General features: G+C 38.2%; 2 protein-coding genes across 4 annotated transcripts; one reads left to right on the plus strand and one right to left on the minus strand.

The window, feature by feature from the left end:
- Nucleotides 1-5,028: 5,028 nt before the first annotated feature.
- On the minus strand, nucleotides 5,029-11,485 carry LOC131954864 (uncharacterized). Of its 3 annotated transcripts, none has more exons than XM_059318681.1 (4): nucleotides 11,377-11,485; nucleotides 7,863-8,400; nucleotides 7,369-7,476; nucleotides 5,029-5,528 (listed from the first exon to the last, which is right to left on the minus strand). In XM_059318681.1, the coding sequence occupies exons 2-4, from the start codon at nucleotides 8,376-8,378 to the stop codon at nucleotides 5,388-5,390; spliced, it is 765 nt and encodes a 254-aa protein (XP_059174664.1). In that variant the 5' UTR covers nucleotides 8,379-8,400; nucleotides 11,377-11,485; the 3' UTR covers nucleotides 5,029-5,387. The 3 variants fall into 3 exon arrangements, with proteins under 3 accessions (XP_059174664.1, XP_059174663.1, XP_059174662.1); XM_059318680.1 differs by lacking the exon at nucleotides 11,377-11,485 and adding an exon at nucleotides 10,671-10,753; XM_059318679.1 differs by lacking the exon at nucleotides 11,377-11,485 and adding an exon at nucleotides 10,377-10,530.
- Nucleotides 11,486-14,266: 2,781 nt separating this feature from the next.
- Nucleotides 14,267-15,177, plus strand: LOC131954867 (uncharacterized). The gene is made up of 2 exons (XM_059318685.1): nucleotides 14,267-14,293; nucleotides 14,653-15,177. Exons 1-2 carry the CDS (start codon nucleotides 14,267-14,269, stop codon nucleotides 15,175-15,177), a joined length of 552 nt encoding a protein of 183 aa, XP_059174668.1.
- The last annotated feature ends 2,144 nt before the right edge of the window (nucleotides 15,178-17,321 follow it).

Raw genomic sequence — 17,321 nt, forward strand, 5'->3', positions numbered from 1 at the left:
AGTTTTTGGCCCATATCTCGGCAACCAGACCACTTAGCGACTTGAAACATGTACCAATCGATTCCTGCCATAATGTAGAACAATATTGCCGAAGAAAGTTTTCAAAAATATCCTTTCGTTCGGTCACAAATTTTTTTTTTAATTCATTAAAATTTGGACCGAATTAGTAGGCATTTTTTCCCAACCACACCACACGCGTCATCACGTTCAATAGCTGCACCATCACGTTCTATAGCTTCGTCATCACGTTCAGTAGCTAGGCGCGCAATGGTTTTTAGTCATGTAACTCTATTGTAAATAAAACATGTAAAATACTGAAATTTTTTTAAAATAAAAAACGTTTTAATAACTAACCAATGGTTTTACTAACCCTGCTCTTGATTTACGCTACGACAGAGCTATTTTTAGATAACATAAGGAAATTGCGCTAAAATTGTCACTAGACTTTTTAATTAACTTGTTTTTTTTAAATTAATAGATGATTGATCTGTTTTGTCAAGACTTATTAGTCCAAATTTCAACTACACTAGTAATCTTTTCACTAAGAAATTAACAAAGGGCTTGAACATATATTATTACTGCGTTACGTAGGCTAGGTCTTACTTTTAAATTAGGATAATGGTTAACATAGGAGAGAGTGTGCTTGTTCTAGCCGCTGAAATCAGTAGGCCCTATCTAATAGTCTTTTTGAAATTAAATTAAAACGAACTCTCTGCTAGATGTTAAGTTTTAAAGTGGACACGTCTGCAATTGACAGGCCGCTTTTCCCAGGTGAATACGAACTTCGGTCAGAGTCTCTTCCAGGCATCTCTTCGGGGGGGGGGGGGGGGCGAACCACCCCCCCCCCCCCGAACGAAACGAAATTTATATAATTTATATAGAAAATATATACTTTTAACAGTGTCCGCCCCCCCCCCACCCGAAGAAAGTCTACCGCCCCCCCCCCCCCCCCCCCCGAAAATTTCAAGTGCCCCCCGGAGAAAAAAGTCTGGAAGAAACACTGACTTCGGTTATGGGAATCTCTTCTTCGTGCAATAATGTTAGTTTCAGGAGTCAAAGTATAAAAAATAATATAGCCTTTACTTTAACATCTGCCGCCACCCCCCCCCCCCCCCCCCCCCGGAAATTAATTTAAGAGCCCCCGGAGAAAAATGGCCCAAAGAAACAATATGTGCGCGATACGGCCAGTTGCTTTGAGCCCTATACATTAGCCGGCCTTTTTTCTGAATTTACTTCCATGGCTTTAATCCACCCAAGAAAAATATGCTAGGCAGGCTGTTTAATTGTGGAATTTGTATCTCGTCGATGGATGGCTATCCCTATCATACACCTGAATTCCTTTGTGTTTTTTTGCGTTGGTGTTTGCATTGTGTTTATGTTTGCGTTTTTGTTTATGTGTGCGTTGTGTTTGAGTTGCGTTTGTGTTTGCGTTTTCTTTCGAGTTTGTGTTTGGTTTTGTTCTTTTCCCAAGTTGGTACATTAAAAAAATATTCACCGTGGTGCAGAACGGGTATGCAGCTAGTATAATATATAGAGGAAGGGGTGGGGGTGGAGGAATTCGTACATCATAAGAAAAAGTTAATTAAAGACTAAATTTAAGGTCCTAGAAGAAGTTTATTTTACTTTACAACAAACTTTGTTGAAAACCAACCCAAAAAATATGACTTCAAAGTGTACACATTGAAGGTCAAGTCACATTAATTAAGACAACAAATAAACATAATGGTACTAAGGGGTCAGCCATAAATGACGTCACGCTTTTTTGACGATTTTTACCTCCCCCCTCCCCTCCGTCACACGTCGTCACAAAAAGTCATACCCCCCCCCTAAAATGACGTCACACCTCAGCCTACAACCCACCTCAAAATTGCAGTTGAATTTTTTTTAAAGATCGATATTTTTCTAACATCTTGTCTGAACTCTGTAAAAATAGAGTATTTTAAACAATTCCTATTACAATTTATAAAAACAGTTTTCTAAAACGCGAAATAGGGTCTAAAATTCGTTTTCTAACATTGCTTTTGTATAATGCAAAAGCGTGACGTCGTACCATCTGAACCCCCCCCCCCCTCCCCCTCATCACACACCGTCACAAAATACGGACCCCCCCCCCCCTCCCCCCTACGAGTGTGTCGTCATTTATGGACGACCCCTAATTACCCTCACGTGCGGCCCAAGAGTACCACTGGTGAGTCCGATCGGTACTAACGTGTATGCAGAATGCTCTTTGTACTATAAATAGACATGCAATCAAACAATAACTAGTTTATTTTTACAAATTAAACATTAAATCATATCTTCTTTAAAGTTCCCAGTAGACTTGAAGTAGAATCAACGCTTTCGTTTGCTCTCTTTGGAACTGGATATGTTATCATATTGATTGTTTGTCTTGTTTGTCTTGTAGACTTACACTTAATTCTCTTGTCAGTTTTTATTGTTTGATCATTTAGTATGCTTGCCATTTTCTCAATGCTAGTGCTAGTTATTCTTTGGTTTTCAATTTTTTAATTATATTTTATTACCGAGATATTTCTAAACGCTTGGTCAGAAATAGTTGTCTCATGTAGTGTTGCAAGTTATCTGAAGAAATAGAAAGAAGGTAGTTAAATATCTAAAATGTTGCAAGTTATCTGAAGATTACAGGTTACTGAGTCAAATTGTAAACAGGTTGGGTAAATAGTACCACCAGTACCCGCATTAGCCTGGTACGATTCAGCCGACATAGGACTACAAAAAAGTTTATGCTTCCGTGTTTTTTAAACGGCAAAAAAAAATTAAAATAAAAACAAAATGATTTGGTCTGCATCCTAGAAAAATAAACCAGCCACATGTATCCTCTACTGCATGGCACAGCTATAAAGACAGTCTATACGTTACATAGAAATTTAACAAGACCCAAAACAGTCTTACCATTTCTCTTGTCCAATCGATAACGCCATTAAAAAAAAATCATCATACATATTGCATCATCTAGAATGATGTCGGCATGTTTCCGCAAATTTTAAAACGTTAAGTATTGGGGTCATCAATAAATAACGTCACGCTTTTTTTTGACAATTTTACCCCCCCCCTCCGTCACAAAATGCCAGCCCCCCCCCCCCCCCTCCATGACGTCACACCTCAGCCTACAACCCCCTCAACATTGCAGTTGAAATTTTCTGAAAATAAGATATTTCTCCAAAATCTTGTCTGAACTTTGTCAACGTAGAGTATTTTATTCAATTCCAATTTATTAAAACAGCTTTTAAAACGCAAAATTACGGCTAAAATTCTTTTTCTAACATTGCTTTTTTACAATACAAAAGTGTGACGTCACACCATCTGAACCCTCCCCCCTCCCCCTCATCATACACCGTCACAAAATCACGAACCCGCCCCCTCTCCCCTACGAGTATGACGTCATTTATGGACGACCCCCCCCCCTGTAAGCGGAATTAGGGTCGTACGAATAGCTTGCCGGTACGAATGACCCACCCCTACCCTACATTTATCACTGTTCACCTTTCACTGTCCCATGCAGTGGCGTAGCGAGGTCGGGTGTCACCCGGTGCGGCACTTAATTGTGTCACCCCCCCCCCCCACCCCCAGAGGCGTAGCGACCCTTCCCGGTGACAAACTTTCAACTTTTCGATTTGCACCCCCCTCAAACTTTCGATTTGCACCCCCCCCCTCAAACTTTCGATTTGCACCCCCTGAAGTTTTTCTCTATATATGTTGCTGTTTTGTGCCTTGGTGTTTCCCCCCTAAATGGTGTCACCCCATGCGGTCCGCACCCCGCCCCCATCGCTACGCTTCTGGTCCCATGTATCCCCGTATTAAATAAAGATCCAATGTACAATCAGTTGATTTTGAGCATGCTACAAACTAGAGAATAGTAGACACTCAAACAGCAAATATGGTAGAATAGGACCCACAAAAGATTCGCGAGTTGACATTTAGTGATATCGATCGACGATGTTGAGGGAATATAACGCCTTAAAGTTACTTTCACAGAAGAGAATACAATTTCAGTAATTGCCAATTAATACGTTTCTCAAATTTCACCCACACTAAACTAAAGCTACAAGAAGGGAGAGCGCAATGGAATAAGATAGCACAACACCAAAACGAAACATCTGCTACAGAAGTGGTGCCTTGATTTTTTTATGGTGATCGGCACGATGCTTTCATGTTAATTTAATCATTAATTAACAAGGATTTATATTGATGACTAAATTAAGGATGTGTCAAGGCTTAATTAAAATGTGGGGATGTTTTGTGACGCAAGGGGGTTTCCAGAACGTCCGCAACGGTAAAAATGCGCAACCGAGAATTGCGCACCAAATAGCGCAATGGATATAGAACAAACAGAAGTTTGCGAATATAGAAATATCCGCATACGGAAAATAGCGCGCACACAAAAACACACAAGCAAAAATTTACCAATACATCGCAAATATCAATAGAAAGTAAACACTTTATTGTATTGTGCACGAAGTCAGGAAAAGTGGAAATATTATTAAATTTCCCGGTCGGTATTTCGGTTGATAAAAATTTCGATTGTCGGAAAAAAAACTTGAAATTTCCGTATTGACCTATTGTAACTGTAGTTTTCGCCGAGCGGTGGTACTTGTACGCCATTGTTTACTTCTACTTTAATTTTCCAAACCTTATTAGAGATAAATAGCAAATGTGTTCTATTAATCTATCTATCTATCTATCTATCTATCTATCTATCTATCTATCTATCTATCTATCTATCTATCTATCTATCTATCTATCTATCTATCTATCTATCTATCTATCTATCTATCTATCTATCTATCTATCTATCTATCTATCTATCTATCTATCTATCTATCTATCTATCTATCTATCTATCTATCTATCTATCTATCTATCTATCTATCTATCTATCTATCTATCTATCTATCTATCTATCTATCTATCTATCTATCTATCTATCTATCTCTCTCTCTTTCTGTATATATATATATATATATATATATATATATATATATAGGCTAGACTAGATCCGAATATTTTATAATTGCTCTTGAATATTTGTGAATGCATTTAAAAAATTTAGGGTTATTCGTGTATGGATGAACAGAAAAGAAAAGGCACCATCACCCATGGATATGCTATTTATTTAATATGCTTTTACTGACAGAGAGAAATATTTGAAATGGTAATACATTGTTGGTAATATTAGTAATAAACATGGATTATAAATGCTTATACACAGTTTAATGAACTAAAACGTTAGTTTTGATCGTTTACATTACAGTATAAATACATTTAGCTATATACAAACAATTACTTATTTTCATTCAATAAAAAATTAATGCACCTATATTAACTAGACGATTCTATAACTCTAACTAGATCTGTAATCTGGGTTAGGGTCAGGGTAAACTGGTGTTTTCATTATATGGACAGTTCTGTAGATGTTCTTCCAAGCCTTCTTCTGTCGTCTGTAGTAGTTTCTTCAGTTCTTCTATTCTTCGGGTTAGATTAGCATTCAACTTTGTAAGCTCAATATTTTTCTGTGAAAGTATAACCATATTTCAGCAAACCGTCTGGTTCATATAGAAAATCTGGTAGATTACCATGTAGCTAGTTGTACAGGATATTTTTTAAACGACAAGGCTTAAATTGAATCTTTTAAAGGTACTTACACAAAAATAAACCGGGAGTGATGTCCCCTAAACTTTCTCGAATATTCTTATATAAAATAACAGGGATGGGAACTCGGGCTATAGACATGATTTTTAATCCATTTTAAATACTTAAAGTTTTAAAAATAGAATAAAATCTCGTAGACAAATTAATTGCACACCAAGTGAACGCCAAATAAAAAAGTGCATAATAGTGCGCAATATTATTAGTACTTTAAAAATTTACATTTGTTTTTTGAGAAATCGGAAGTAGCGTAAATTACTACTTCCGGTCAACAGAAATTACTCAAAATTTAACAGAAGGTAGAGAATTAGATCTTTTACTTACATGTGAAATTTCATTTATCTATTTGAAATAGTACTCAAGTTATAGGCTTTTGAAAAATTCAAAGTAGGTAAAGTACCACTTCCGGTTATCGGAAATCGCTCAAAAGTTGAGACGGATCTACGATTTTGATAAAATACTTATATATGAAATTTCATCAACCTAGCTGTAACGGTACTCAAGTTATCGTGTTTACACACGGACACACAGACAGACAGACAGACACACAGACACACAGACATACGGACAAGATTGCAACATTATGTTTTTCCGTATCAGTGAGGTGTAAAACGTCGAGATTTGTAAAAATCTCGATTTTTTTTTTTGCACGATTACAAGACTTTCTCTATACTTCGTATATACGAGAAAGTAAAAAAGTTTTTAAAAAAATCAGAGGCAGAGTTTTTAAAGGCCCCCGCACAGACGTACTTCACCCCCACCCCTCCCAGTTTCGGGGGGGGGGGGGGTGAATGGGGTAGAATAAAAATAAAAAACTAAGAAGTTCGGTAAAAATTTAAAAAATAATGAGAGTTAAATAAGGCGCCCCATTTGAGGTCATCGCCCAGAAGGCGCCTATATTGGCACTTATACCTCGGTGTTGGAGACTGAAGGAGTCCATTTTGGCACCTATACCTCCATACTGGAGATCGAAGGCGACCATATTGGCACCTGTACCTCCATACTGGAGATCGAAGGCGTCCATATTGGCACCTTTAATTCCATGTTGGAGATTAAATGCGACCATATTGGCACATGTACCTCCATATTGGAGACTGAAGGCGTCCATATTGGCACCTTTAATTCCATGTTGGAGACCGAAGGCGCCTACATTGGCACCTGTACCTCATTCTACACCTAAACTCAGGCTACATCACAACATTTTATCTTGCGCTTGACATTTAAGGTTAACCTAGGAGTTGTCCACACATGTCTATTTTTGTCTATTTATAGCCTACCTACACACCACCCTTCTGTCTTCAATTTTTGTCATGAAAGCTAGACCCCACCCTCTCTTAAGATAACTTTACATCACAAAATTTTATGCCACCATTTATGGAAAACACTTCATGAACCAAGATAACCATAACAAGTGTGTTATCTAACAAAACAATTTGTCAACTATTGAATATACACCCACATAGCCAATCTAAAAATGTGCAAAAAACCAACCACAAAAAACAACACGAAAACTATTTTTAGTTTGCTAACATTACTGACTTAAAGCAGTGCCGTAACTACCGTAAAGCTAGCGTAAGCAAGGCATAAGGGCCCGAAAATCCTAGCTACGCGACTGACTTGAAGTCCAACATTCGGCAAATATTGATAGTCTACTTTCAATTATCTGAGACATCAATTATCTTATCTATAACCAGACCCACTTACGCGTGCTAAAGAGCTCCTTAAGTCTTGTGTCCTCTCCCGAGAAATCTTGGCATAAAGTCTATTTTTCATGCGAATCTCGTTCCGTCTTTTCACAGCTTCGTAAGATATCTGCAACATAAAGTATAAATAAATATAGATCTAAGTACTCGAACAAAAGGGACAGAAGTGGTCGGATGATAGAGCTTACAACTGATAACACGAAAGGCTCGAGTTCAGATCCAGTGCTAGAGTCCGTGGGAAACTAAGACAGGATAGATGAAGAACTTTTCTTCATCTGCCCCATAAATGGGTCACATACGGGAAAAGATATAGATCACCCCAATAATATCGCGGGTATTTTACAACTTCGTAATCATGAATGATTCTTGCTTGTTACTTTGGGGGGGGGGGGGGGGGGGGGCTTGAAGCTCTTAGTCTCTATATAGCTAACTTTTATTATAGGCCTGTTCACTACACAAAAAGAAAAAAAAACAACAAGGAAACTGAAGCCTTACAGTCTCACCGGGCTGTGTAAAGTCCACCCTAAGCTCTTCTTGACCCATGCTGATTCTCTTCAGCTGAATCTTGCAGCGAATTTCTTCTTTAATTGTTTCGGTAAGAATCGTTTTTAATTTGTCTTCGCCAATGCTAGCATACGTCGGCACCCCAGTTAAACCATCAACCTGCAATGGCACGCGAGCGCCGCTTCTCAAATGTGTTGTTTGTCCACTTCCGGATGGCAAATTTATGGAATCTTCAGTTTCGGAGACGGGCTTATCAAAAGATATACCAGGAATGTTGGATGCGGCTATTGCGTCTTCTGATTCTAATGTTACGAGCGTGTTCAAGATTTCTCCGCCAATAGTTTCCGCTGGAGCCTCATTCTGGATCGCCTCTAACACTTCCGGTTCAATAAAGTCTAAACTCAGTTCACTCTCGCTGGATTGTGAGGCAAGGCTCCCTCCTTCGTCCATCCAGACGTATCCAACAACCAGAATCCATTTTACGCGTCCATTTTCATCGAAAACCATGAGAACAAAGTGCTTATGGGTTCTAAATTGGAAAATAAAAAAAAAAGTTACCTGACTTTTAAACTTATTTAAACTAAAACAAAACAATAGAAACCGAAACCAGGTTTATGTTAAAAAATGATACCGACTTTAATAATGCTTAAACAAATATTGAAAACGTTACAGAAATTCATTTTCATAATAAGAAATAATAATGGATACATTCTTTTATAAGATAACATTAAATAACAAGTTTTATTCCCACATATTTCTGGCTCAAATTAGTTAAATAAAAAAAATTGAATAAAGGACACTTAGCAGCAATTGGATAAAAACTAAGCAAACACATTAAAAAAAAGTATTTGCTACGGTTTTCTACTTTTAGATTTCAATCTTTTGGTCAATAAAATAAAAACAATTCTGGTTAAAACATATACATTTCTTATAAAGTCATACAAAATTGAAAGTAAAAAGAGTGTCAGATAGAAGACATTTGTAAACTAACAATTTTCCGACAATTAACACATTATTTGAGCGTGACTCAGAGGCGTAGCGACCCTTCCCGGCGCCCGGGGACAAACTTTCGATTTGCACCCCCCCCTCGAACTTTTCATTTGCGCCCCCCCTAAGGTCGGCGCCCGGGGACATATGTCCCCGCCCGCCCCCCCCCCCGCTACGCCTCTGGCGTGACTGTATCAATGACTAATTCGTGCGTGAGATGAATCAAGCGGAACGTTATGTAGCCTACTGTTTGCTCACCGATTTTGGAATTCTTATTTCAAAGATTTCCCTTGCATTTTGTAATATTTTTTCTCGGCATAATCTGAGATTAGGGTATCTAAGTTATGAGCCAAAACGGTGAAAGATAAATTTACAGATCCCCTGCTATTGCATATTGTCTTTAATAAATACTTTGAATACAAAATTACCATTAACATATTATTTTTCTCTTATTTAAATGTTCTCTTTAAGAGCTCACACTTAGGCAGTGTTTATTCCAGACTTTTATCTCGGGGGGGGGGGGGGGCACTTGAAATTGTCGGGGGGGGGGGGGGTCGGACACTGTTAAAAGTACATATTTTCTATATAAATTCCATTTCGTTCGGGGGAGCTGGGGGAGGGGGGGGGCGTAGCCCCAAGAGATGCATGGAAGAATCTTTGCACTCAGGAATTCACCAGTTCATATTTCCCTCATATTGAGGTCAACTTATTCAACCATTTTAAATTTTAAAAGCCCACGGGATTTAATAAAAACAAACACCGCAGAACGTTATATAAAAAGGTAGACTAAAAAAATATCTACATATATTTTTTTTACACAAAATAACATTGCCACGCCCTCTTAAAAACACCATCTTACACAAATAAATATCATTAGGGATTAACATTCCCCCTGTATTATATCACTGTAAAAAACACAGTATTAATTAATTATATATTTTTAAAAAAAGTTATGACGGTTGTTTTAAAAGTTAGAGATTTAAATAGTGTGTATGAGTACTTAACATTGTTTATAAAATAATTTATATGATGCTGAGTTTCAACTTTTGTTAAATAACAACGTCAGATGATTTAAAAACTCTGGAACCATCAACACATGTTTTTAGTATCTTGTGGACACACGTACTATTTCTTTAGGTCCATAACACTAGTGTTTACAATAACTTGCCCAAAGTTTTTTTTTTAAATCATGGTTAAAGAGTGGCTGATAATGGACGGAGTAGCGATACAATTTCAGGCTACATCTTTCTATTTTGTTATTCTTACGTAATACGTCTCTTTTGTTTCAAATTATATTGTACCTTATCTATCGGTAAATTGGATACGGAAGTATTTTCAAATAAAATACTTCTAACTCAAATATTTTTTGGGGTATTCATTTTATCAGTTACCTTCTTGCTGACTCAACAAAAGTTACTTGCAAACAAAAAGTGACAAAAAAGTGACAAAAAAAAAAAACAAAAAAAAAACCAGATAAAAACAGATGGGACACACCTTATGCTGATAAACAGAAATTACCGTTTCTAAAAATAAACTTTTATAAATATCTATTCTTTTAAATCTATGAATCAAACACAGAAAGATATTAGTATGGACTATCAGTAATCAAAGCATAATATGATAATACTATCATAATACACTCGGATAATTTTATATGTGCTATAACTAGAACGGGAACACGTGAAATGTATTGCTCACACCCGTTTAGTAACACACCTAAGTAAGCGTTTAAGTAGTGACGGTTTAAAAATAACGACACGTACATTAAACACTGCATGTGTACAGGTCACTACGCAAAAAGATAAAATTTACCTCAGTAAAAAGGAAAATCAGCTTCATAACAGTACAATTGGTAGATTTCCAGTGGCGCGGGAAGAAATTCTATTTTTAGACACGTGTGGACACGTAATACTATTAGTAAGATGTGTTGAATTCTCAGTGTGCGTGTGTGTGTATACGTGTGTATGTGTGTGTGTTTGTATGGTACTAATACTTATGTAGTCGAATACACAAATTAATTGTGTTTAAGAAAATTGAATAGTAGCCTTTGAGTTAGGTAACTATAACTAACAGATTTTCGTTTTCACCTGGAGTTTAGATAGAGAAACCAAATGACACCATATGAGACGTCTCCTTACGAGGCGGACATACATATGCGGACACACACATCAACAAACAATCTTAGACATATACACAGACACACACACACCAATAAACACACCAACGTATAACCAGGCATTAATACGGACACACACACACACCTACAGTAGGAAGACACACATACACGGACACACACGTCAACAATCTTATACATACAGAGACACACTGACACTAATTGACACACCGAAAAATACATAATCAGGCACATATTCGGACACATAAACGTACACGAAGACCCTCATACAATCACACTATATACACACATACACGGATAGACAAACATACACTAAGACACACAAACAAACACACAGGAATACATATACACACGGACACACATACACATACAGCTAGTACTTACACGAAAGGTAGTCACGTCTCAACAGTCCACGTAGTGACGCATATGGACTCTCGCCAATCCTACCCTTCAATGCATTAACAAGTACACCTTGAGCAAATTAAAAAAAAAAGCCGTATAAAAACACTTGGCAGCTTTTTATGCTAAATCTCCATTTACACAATCTTGATTACTCCCGAGTTCACCCCCCCCCCCCCTCCCCTTCATTATCAAGTCAAACTTAATCACAATAATCTGCCTCAACCCATTAAATACATCGCGATATAGGCTACCAACAATGAACATTTTTTTTACATCATGTGTGTTTCTCGATTTACCTCGGCACCATTAAAATAAACAATAAACATGGGCTTTTTAAATGATAAACATTAGTATTAGAATATAACTTTTAAATGAACTATTTTCATATGACGCCACATCACCAAATATTCATTACTGCTCTTCATTATCAATGTATAACCACACTATTATTTACCTCCCCCAATCAATAGAAAATGTACATGTGCAATTAAGTACCACTTTTTGATTTGACGTAATGACATTAGAGAAATATAAAACAGTATTTCATGCAGGCTTTTTACCAAATCAATATTTTTTTAAAAACTGCTTCATAATCATTTTTTTAATGTGTAATGTACCATTATATTTTTACTTGACGTGTTATATTTTTTATTTGCCAATTTGAAAGACGAGCACACTACACACTGGCCACGCAATAGGGAATTTCCGAAATTTGTAATATATTTTTTGAATGCAGCGGAATTCTCCTTTCACACTATCACGGCAAAAGAAGGGTAGACAAACAAGGAAAGAGTATTGCTTCATGATACAACGATTGTCTTTCTTTGCTGTTGATTCAAGGATTTTCCCGATGATTATTATTTTTTTTCGACCAGATGTTTTATATACTGCTGGGTGGTATAATCTTTTCGTAAATTCTATTTCTTTAATTTTAAATCAACTAACTTGTGTCTAATTATAATTGATTTTATACGAAGATAGAACTTAATTAGCAAATTCACAAAAAGAAACCGGACACGTTCAGCAGATATTAATATCTATTTCATATTAAAATTTAAGTTTTAAGCATTAATAAACTAAGAATCCCTCCCCCAATCAAACAGACGAAAAGCATATATTTTTTGCTCGTTGATGATATTTTATTGTCATCGCAGAGCTGATCATTACAGTTAATCTTCACATCAAAGAAACCTGCAATTAGTCGATAATCCCTTAATCTAAGCTAATTCCCGAGTAAAGCCATTGCAGTAATTTACATTGCCAATAGTGACCTCTCTTTATACAAGCCAGTATCATAAACTGGGGTGAGCTGATTGGGTAGTTGTTTGCGGACCTGACTCCATCCGACATTTGAGGAATCAATTGCAATAATTATGAAGGAAAATTGCGAGTCGTTAAAGTTTTGTGTGTGAGTTTAATGATTGTTACAGCTCTCAATATTTTAAAAATTAAATTACATTTACAATCGAGCGTTTAAATTGAGACTACAAAGAGAGAACGGGTGCAGAATATGTAGCTGTATTACTTCCCCTTGGTCACACTTACTTCCCCTGCCTCCCAATGACTACTCTATACTCACCCGGCCATTGATGCAAAAATCAACAATGATCATCCAATAGTCAATAAACAATTACAGCGCTCAATTTTTAATTACGCACAGTATCGAATTATCGAAAGTCTCTAACTAATTCAATCACATTTTTTCTCAGATCACAGGGGAGTATCCAAATGTATTTGCTAGTGAAGTGAACCCACATAGATCTTTTATACGCACATACACACACACACATACAAACACACACACACACATATATATATATATATATATATATATATATATATATATATATATATATATATATATATATATATATATATATATATATATATATAATTATATATATATACGTATATGAAGGGCTCAGTGGAAAAAGTACTTAAGTGTATTTTGAGAGTTTTGAGAAAAATGAGTGCACATTTTTTAAATTGAAGGTGAAATAACAAAACAGCTAATGCGGAGTATTCGAATTAAGCTACTTCGGTAGTTTTTCCATGGCCCAAATTTACAGGGATGGTTTAGGGGAGGTAATCAAATAATATACCAGTCTTAACTCATTTTTGAAAAAATGTAACTTAAGTACTTTTTCCACTGAGCCCTTCATATGTATACTCGCACATACATGTGTATATAAATGTATAAATATATGTGCATATACGTATATATATATATGTATATATACATATATACATTATATATATATATATATATATATATATATATATATATATATTAATGCCGCTAATGTAGTAATGAATAATTTCACTAAACGGTGTAGTTGTCCGGATGGTATATGCATGTGTGTTTGTGTGCGGAGCGGACGGTCAATTTACGGTTACGCCTACGCATGGTGTGTTATTGATTATATTTTCATTTACAAAGCACAACGTATTTTTTGCGCTATTTACCTGCTCGAACTATAACCTTCGGGTCTCTAGTTGGATGAGTACAAAAGGGTATTGTGTTTAATTTAGGAAACCTTTCCCTTTTAGTACAGTTCAAGTGCTACTCTCGCACTGCATTGTAAGTAAACGAAGTTTATGGTTGTCATGGTGAAGTATAATGTTGACGTGGCGTCCATTGTTAAGTCCTTGGGTCTAATGATACACGTTGTTGTAAACATCTACCTTTAGACTAACTAGTGACACTAAAAGTTGTTTCAACTTGGTACACAATCATGTTGGTTTGTTAACGTAGATGAAATCTGAAACGACAAAACACCAGCCGCATACAGCTACATATTGACCACTGCCGTAGTAGCTTATAAAGCTGTTTTAACCTTGTATAGTGTTACATGCAACAGTAAAAAGCTACATGTCAGCTGTTTCAGCCTCGTTTAATGTAAGACTAGCTGAAAAAAAGCTACCTATTAGCTGTTCCATACAAGCAAACAGCTGTCGCCAAGACCCCCCCACCCCTGTATGCAAGTTTCTAAACACAAAACAATCGATTGAATGTTGACATCTGATGCACGTTGGTGTAGGGTTGCATGGTTATGGCTGGTCGCCAGATGAAGCGTTCATTGGTGTGGGTCGCCAGCGATGTCTCGCAATAGGGGTCTGAGATAGCAGGGGTCTAATATGGTGGAATTGTCACGCTTCAGGGGTCTGGCCCTGAATGGATCTAGCAGAGCAGGGAGTCGTACAAAACGGACTTGAGGCACAGCAGGGGTCTGGCAAAACAGGGGTGTAGCTCAATAGGGATCAGGAACAGGAGGGGTCAGGCACAACAGGGGTCAGGCACAGCAGGGGTCAGGCACAGCAGGGTCAGGCACAGCAGGGGTTAGGGACCGCAGGGGTCAGGAACAGAAGGGGTCAGGCACAGCAGGGTCAGGCACAGCAGGGGTTAGGGACCGCAGGGGTCAGGAACAGAAGGGGTCAGGCACAGCAGGGGTCAGGGACAGCAGGGGTCAGGCACAGCAGGGGTCAGGCACAGCATGGGTCAGCCACAGCAGGGGTCAGGCACAGCTAGGGTCAGCCACAAAGGGGTCAGGCACAGCGGGGGTCAGGCTCTTCAGGGGTCAGGGACAGCAGGGGTCAGGCACAGCAGGGGTCAGGCACAGCATGGGTCAGCCACAGCAGGGGTCAGGCACAGCTAGGGTCAGCCACAAAGGGGTCAGGCACAGCGGGGGTCAGGCTCTTCAGGGGTCAGGGACAGCAGGGGTCAGGCACAGCAGGGGTCAGGCACAGCATGGGTCAGCCACAGCAGGGGTCAGGCACAGCTAGGGTCAGCCACAAAGGGGTCAGGCACAGCGGGGGTCAGGCTCTTCAGGGGTCAGGGACAGCAGGGGGTAAGGCTCATCAGGGGTCAGGCACCAGGGGTCTCAAGCATTCAGTCACGAAGTCAAAATATCCAAACCCAAAAAAATAAAAAAACAAAATCCACACATGTATGAGGACAGTTTTATCCCACAGCTCTTAGGTAAAAAATAGACCAATGATAACATTGCATGCTAAGTGCTGTTTAAAAATAAACCGCACAAAATCGTATTCCTAGCTTCCGGTGTGGATATTTTTATCTGTTGTTGTGTATGATAACATGTGGCTGTGGACTGACGCGAGATAACTACCACTGGGAGAGCTCGCTAACATTTAAAATTTAACAGAAGTTAGAACAGCAGAAATCTTTTGTTGTTGTTTAGCTAGGCTCATATGCTGATTTAGTCACTGTAAAAATAGGACAACGTTTGCTAACATTCAGGGGCCATCCACGTATAACGACCACTACCATATTTTAAAAAAAAAGCTCTCATTCCCCCACCCCTTAAAAAATTAATGGAACTCAAACTATATAAATTCGATTACAAGTGTAATAAGCCATAACGGTTGTTTGTTGTTTTGTTGACGTTATAAAAAAAGCTAGAAAGAACTGAAAGGACTGACAATTTCAATTGTGACTCTGCTTCTGTTCGATGTCTCAGTTTCTGTGACTCGAAATATGTAGTGATTGCCTACGTAAGCGACTCTCTATAGACCCTAGCCCTGGATCCGAACTCGAGACAGTCGTGTTAACATCCGTGTGTTCTACCAGCCGACCACGCCGTCCCATACTAGGCAGGATTAGATTACTTCCTTAAAGCAGAAGAAAGGTATTAAAAGTTTAATTTTCTCTGTAGTCGTACGCAGCATTACAAGGTATAAGACCACATCGGGTTCATGACCGCTACCTCTATCTCTTCCATCGCTTGCTTACTGCAGAGGGGTCATCCATTAAAGACGACACGCTTTTTTTGACGATTTTTACCTCCCCCCCCCCCTCCCCTCGGTCACACATCGTCACAAAAAAGCCAGACCCCCTCCCCTAAAATGACGTCACACTTCAGCCTACAACCCCCCTCAAAATTGCAGTTGAACTTTTCTTAAAACATCGATATTTTTCCAAAATCTTGTCTGAACTATGTCAAAATAGAGTATTTTAATCAATTCCTATTGCAATTTATTAAAACAGTTTTCTAAGACGCGAAATAACGTCTAAAATTCGTTTTCTAACATTGCTTTATTATAACGCAAAAGTGTGACGTCGCACCATCTGAACCCCCCCCCCCCCTCTTCCCCCTCGTCACACACCGTCACAAAATTACGGATCCCCCCCTCCCCCCTGTGAGTGTGACGACCCCAGAGGTACTAGTTTTAAAGTACAGATACCAAGATTTAATCCCCGCTAGGCTCCACCGTTTACGTGGATACAGTTTGTATACAGGTGGAGTGGTCTCTGTGCTAGAGTAAAAATATTTTAATGTTAAACACAACAGCTAGACGTCCACATAAACCCAAACGCCATCATTAAAAAAATCTACCACCCTCTTTTCTCTGTGTGGACATATAAATTTAAAATAAAACCCTAACACAATGCTGCCATATTGTACTTGCCGTTTGTAAGTTGTTTGAGAAACATAATCAGCATTTTTTTTTCAATTTAAAAAAAGTAATTGCTTTAAACCCGTATGTTACGTTGATCCTGGGTGCGGCGCTGATTCTTCATGTATTTCAAATTTGGATTTTTTTTTTGTGCTTGTGGCATCTGGCATCAAAATGGCCAGTGACAAAACGGCCCCGTTAAAACGACCCCAACATTTAGGGGCTATTTTAAAAGGGTCGTTTTGTCATTGGCCGATTTGTTGGGGTCGTTTTGTCATGGGCCGATTTGTTGGGGTCGTTTTGTCATGGGCCGATTTGTTGGGGTCGTTTTGTCATGGGCCGATTTGATTAAGGTCTCTTTGACGGGGCTATTTTGTCACGGGCCGTTTTACTGTGCACCTTTTTTTTAAAAATTGACATAACAACCACGACTTCAATGTATACCAAATATTAACTTTTACAACCTGTTACACAAGAATCTGTTAAACCAGAATTCGGTGTACTAGTCTAGA

The sequence above is a fragment of the Physella acuta genome, unplaced genomic scaffold (genome assembly GCF_028476545.2).
Source record: "Physella acuta isolate Inbredline_101_S28 unplaced genomic scaffold, ASM2847654v3 ptg001036l, whole genome shotgun sequence".
Lineage (NCBI taxonomy): Eukaryota > Metazoa > Mollusca > Gastropoda > Physidae > Physella > Physella acuta.

Coding starts and splice junctions, on each gene's coding strand:
- LOC131954864 (XM_059318681.1), bottom strand. CDS start 8,378: ATGGTTTTCGATGAAAATGGACGCGTAAAATGGATTCTGGTTGTTGGA. Junction 7,477..7,862: donor TTACACAGCCCGGTGAGACT/GTAAGGCTTCAG, acceptor TTTATGTTGCAG/ATATCTTACGAAGCTGTGAA. Junction 5,529..7,368: donor TAAGGAGCTCTTTAGCACGC/GTAAGTGGGTCT, acceptor ATACTTTCACAG/AAAAATATTGAGCTTACAAA.
- LOC131954867 (XM_059318685.1), top strand. CDS start 14,267: ATGTCAGCTGTTTCAGCCTCGTTTAAT. Junction 14,294..14,652: donor CTGTTTCAGCCTCGTTTAAT/GTAAGACTAGCT, acceptor GTAGCTCAATAG/GGATCAGGAACAGGAGGGGT.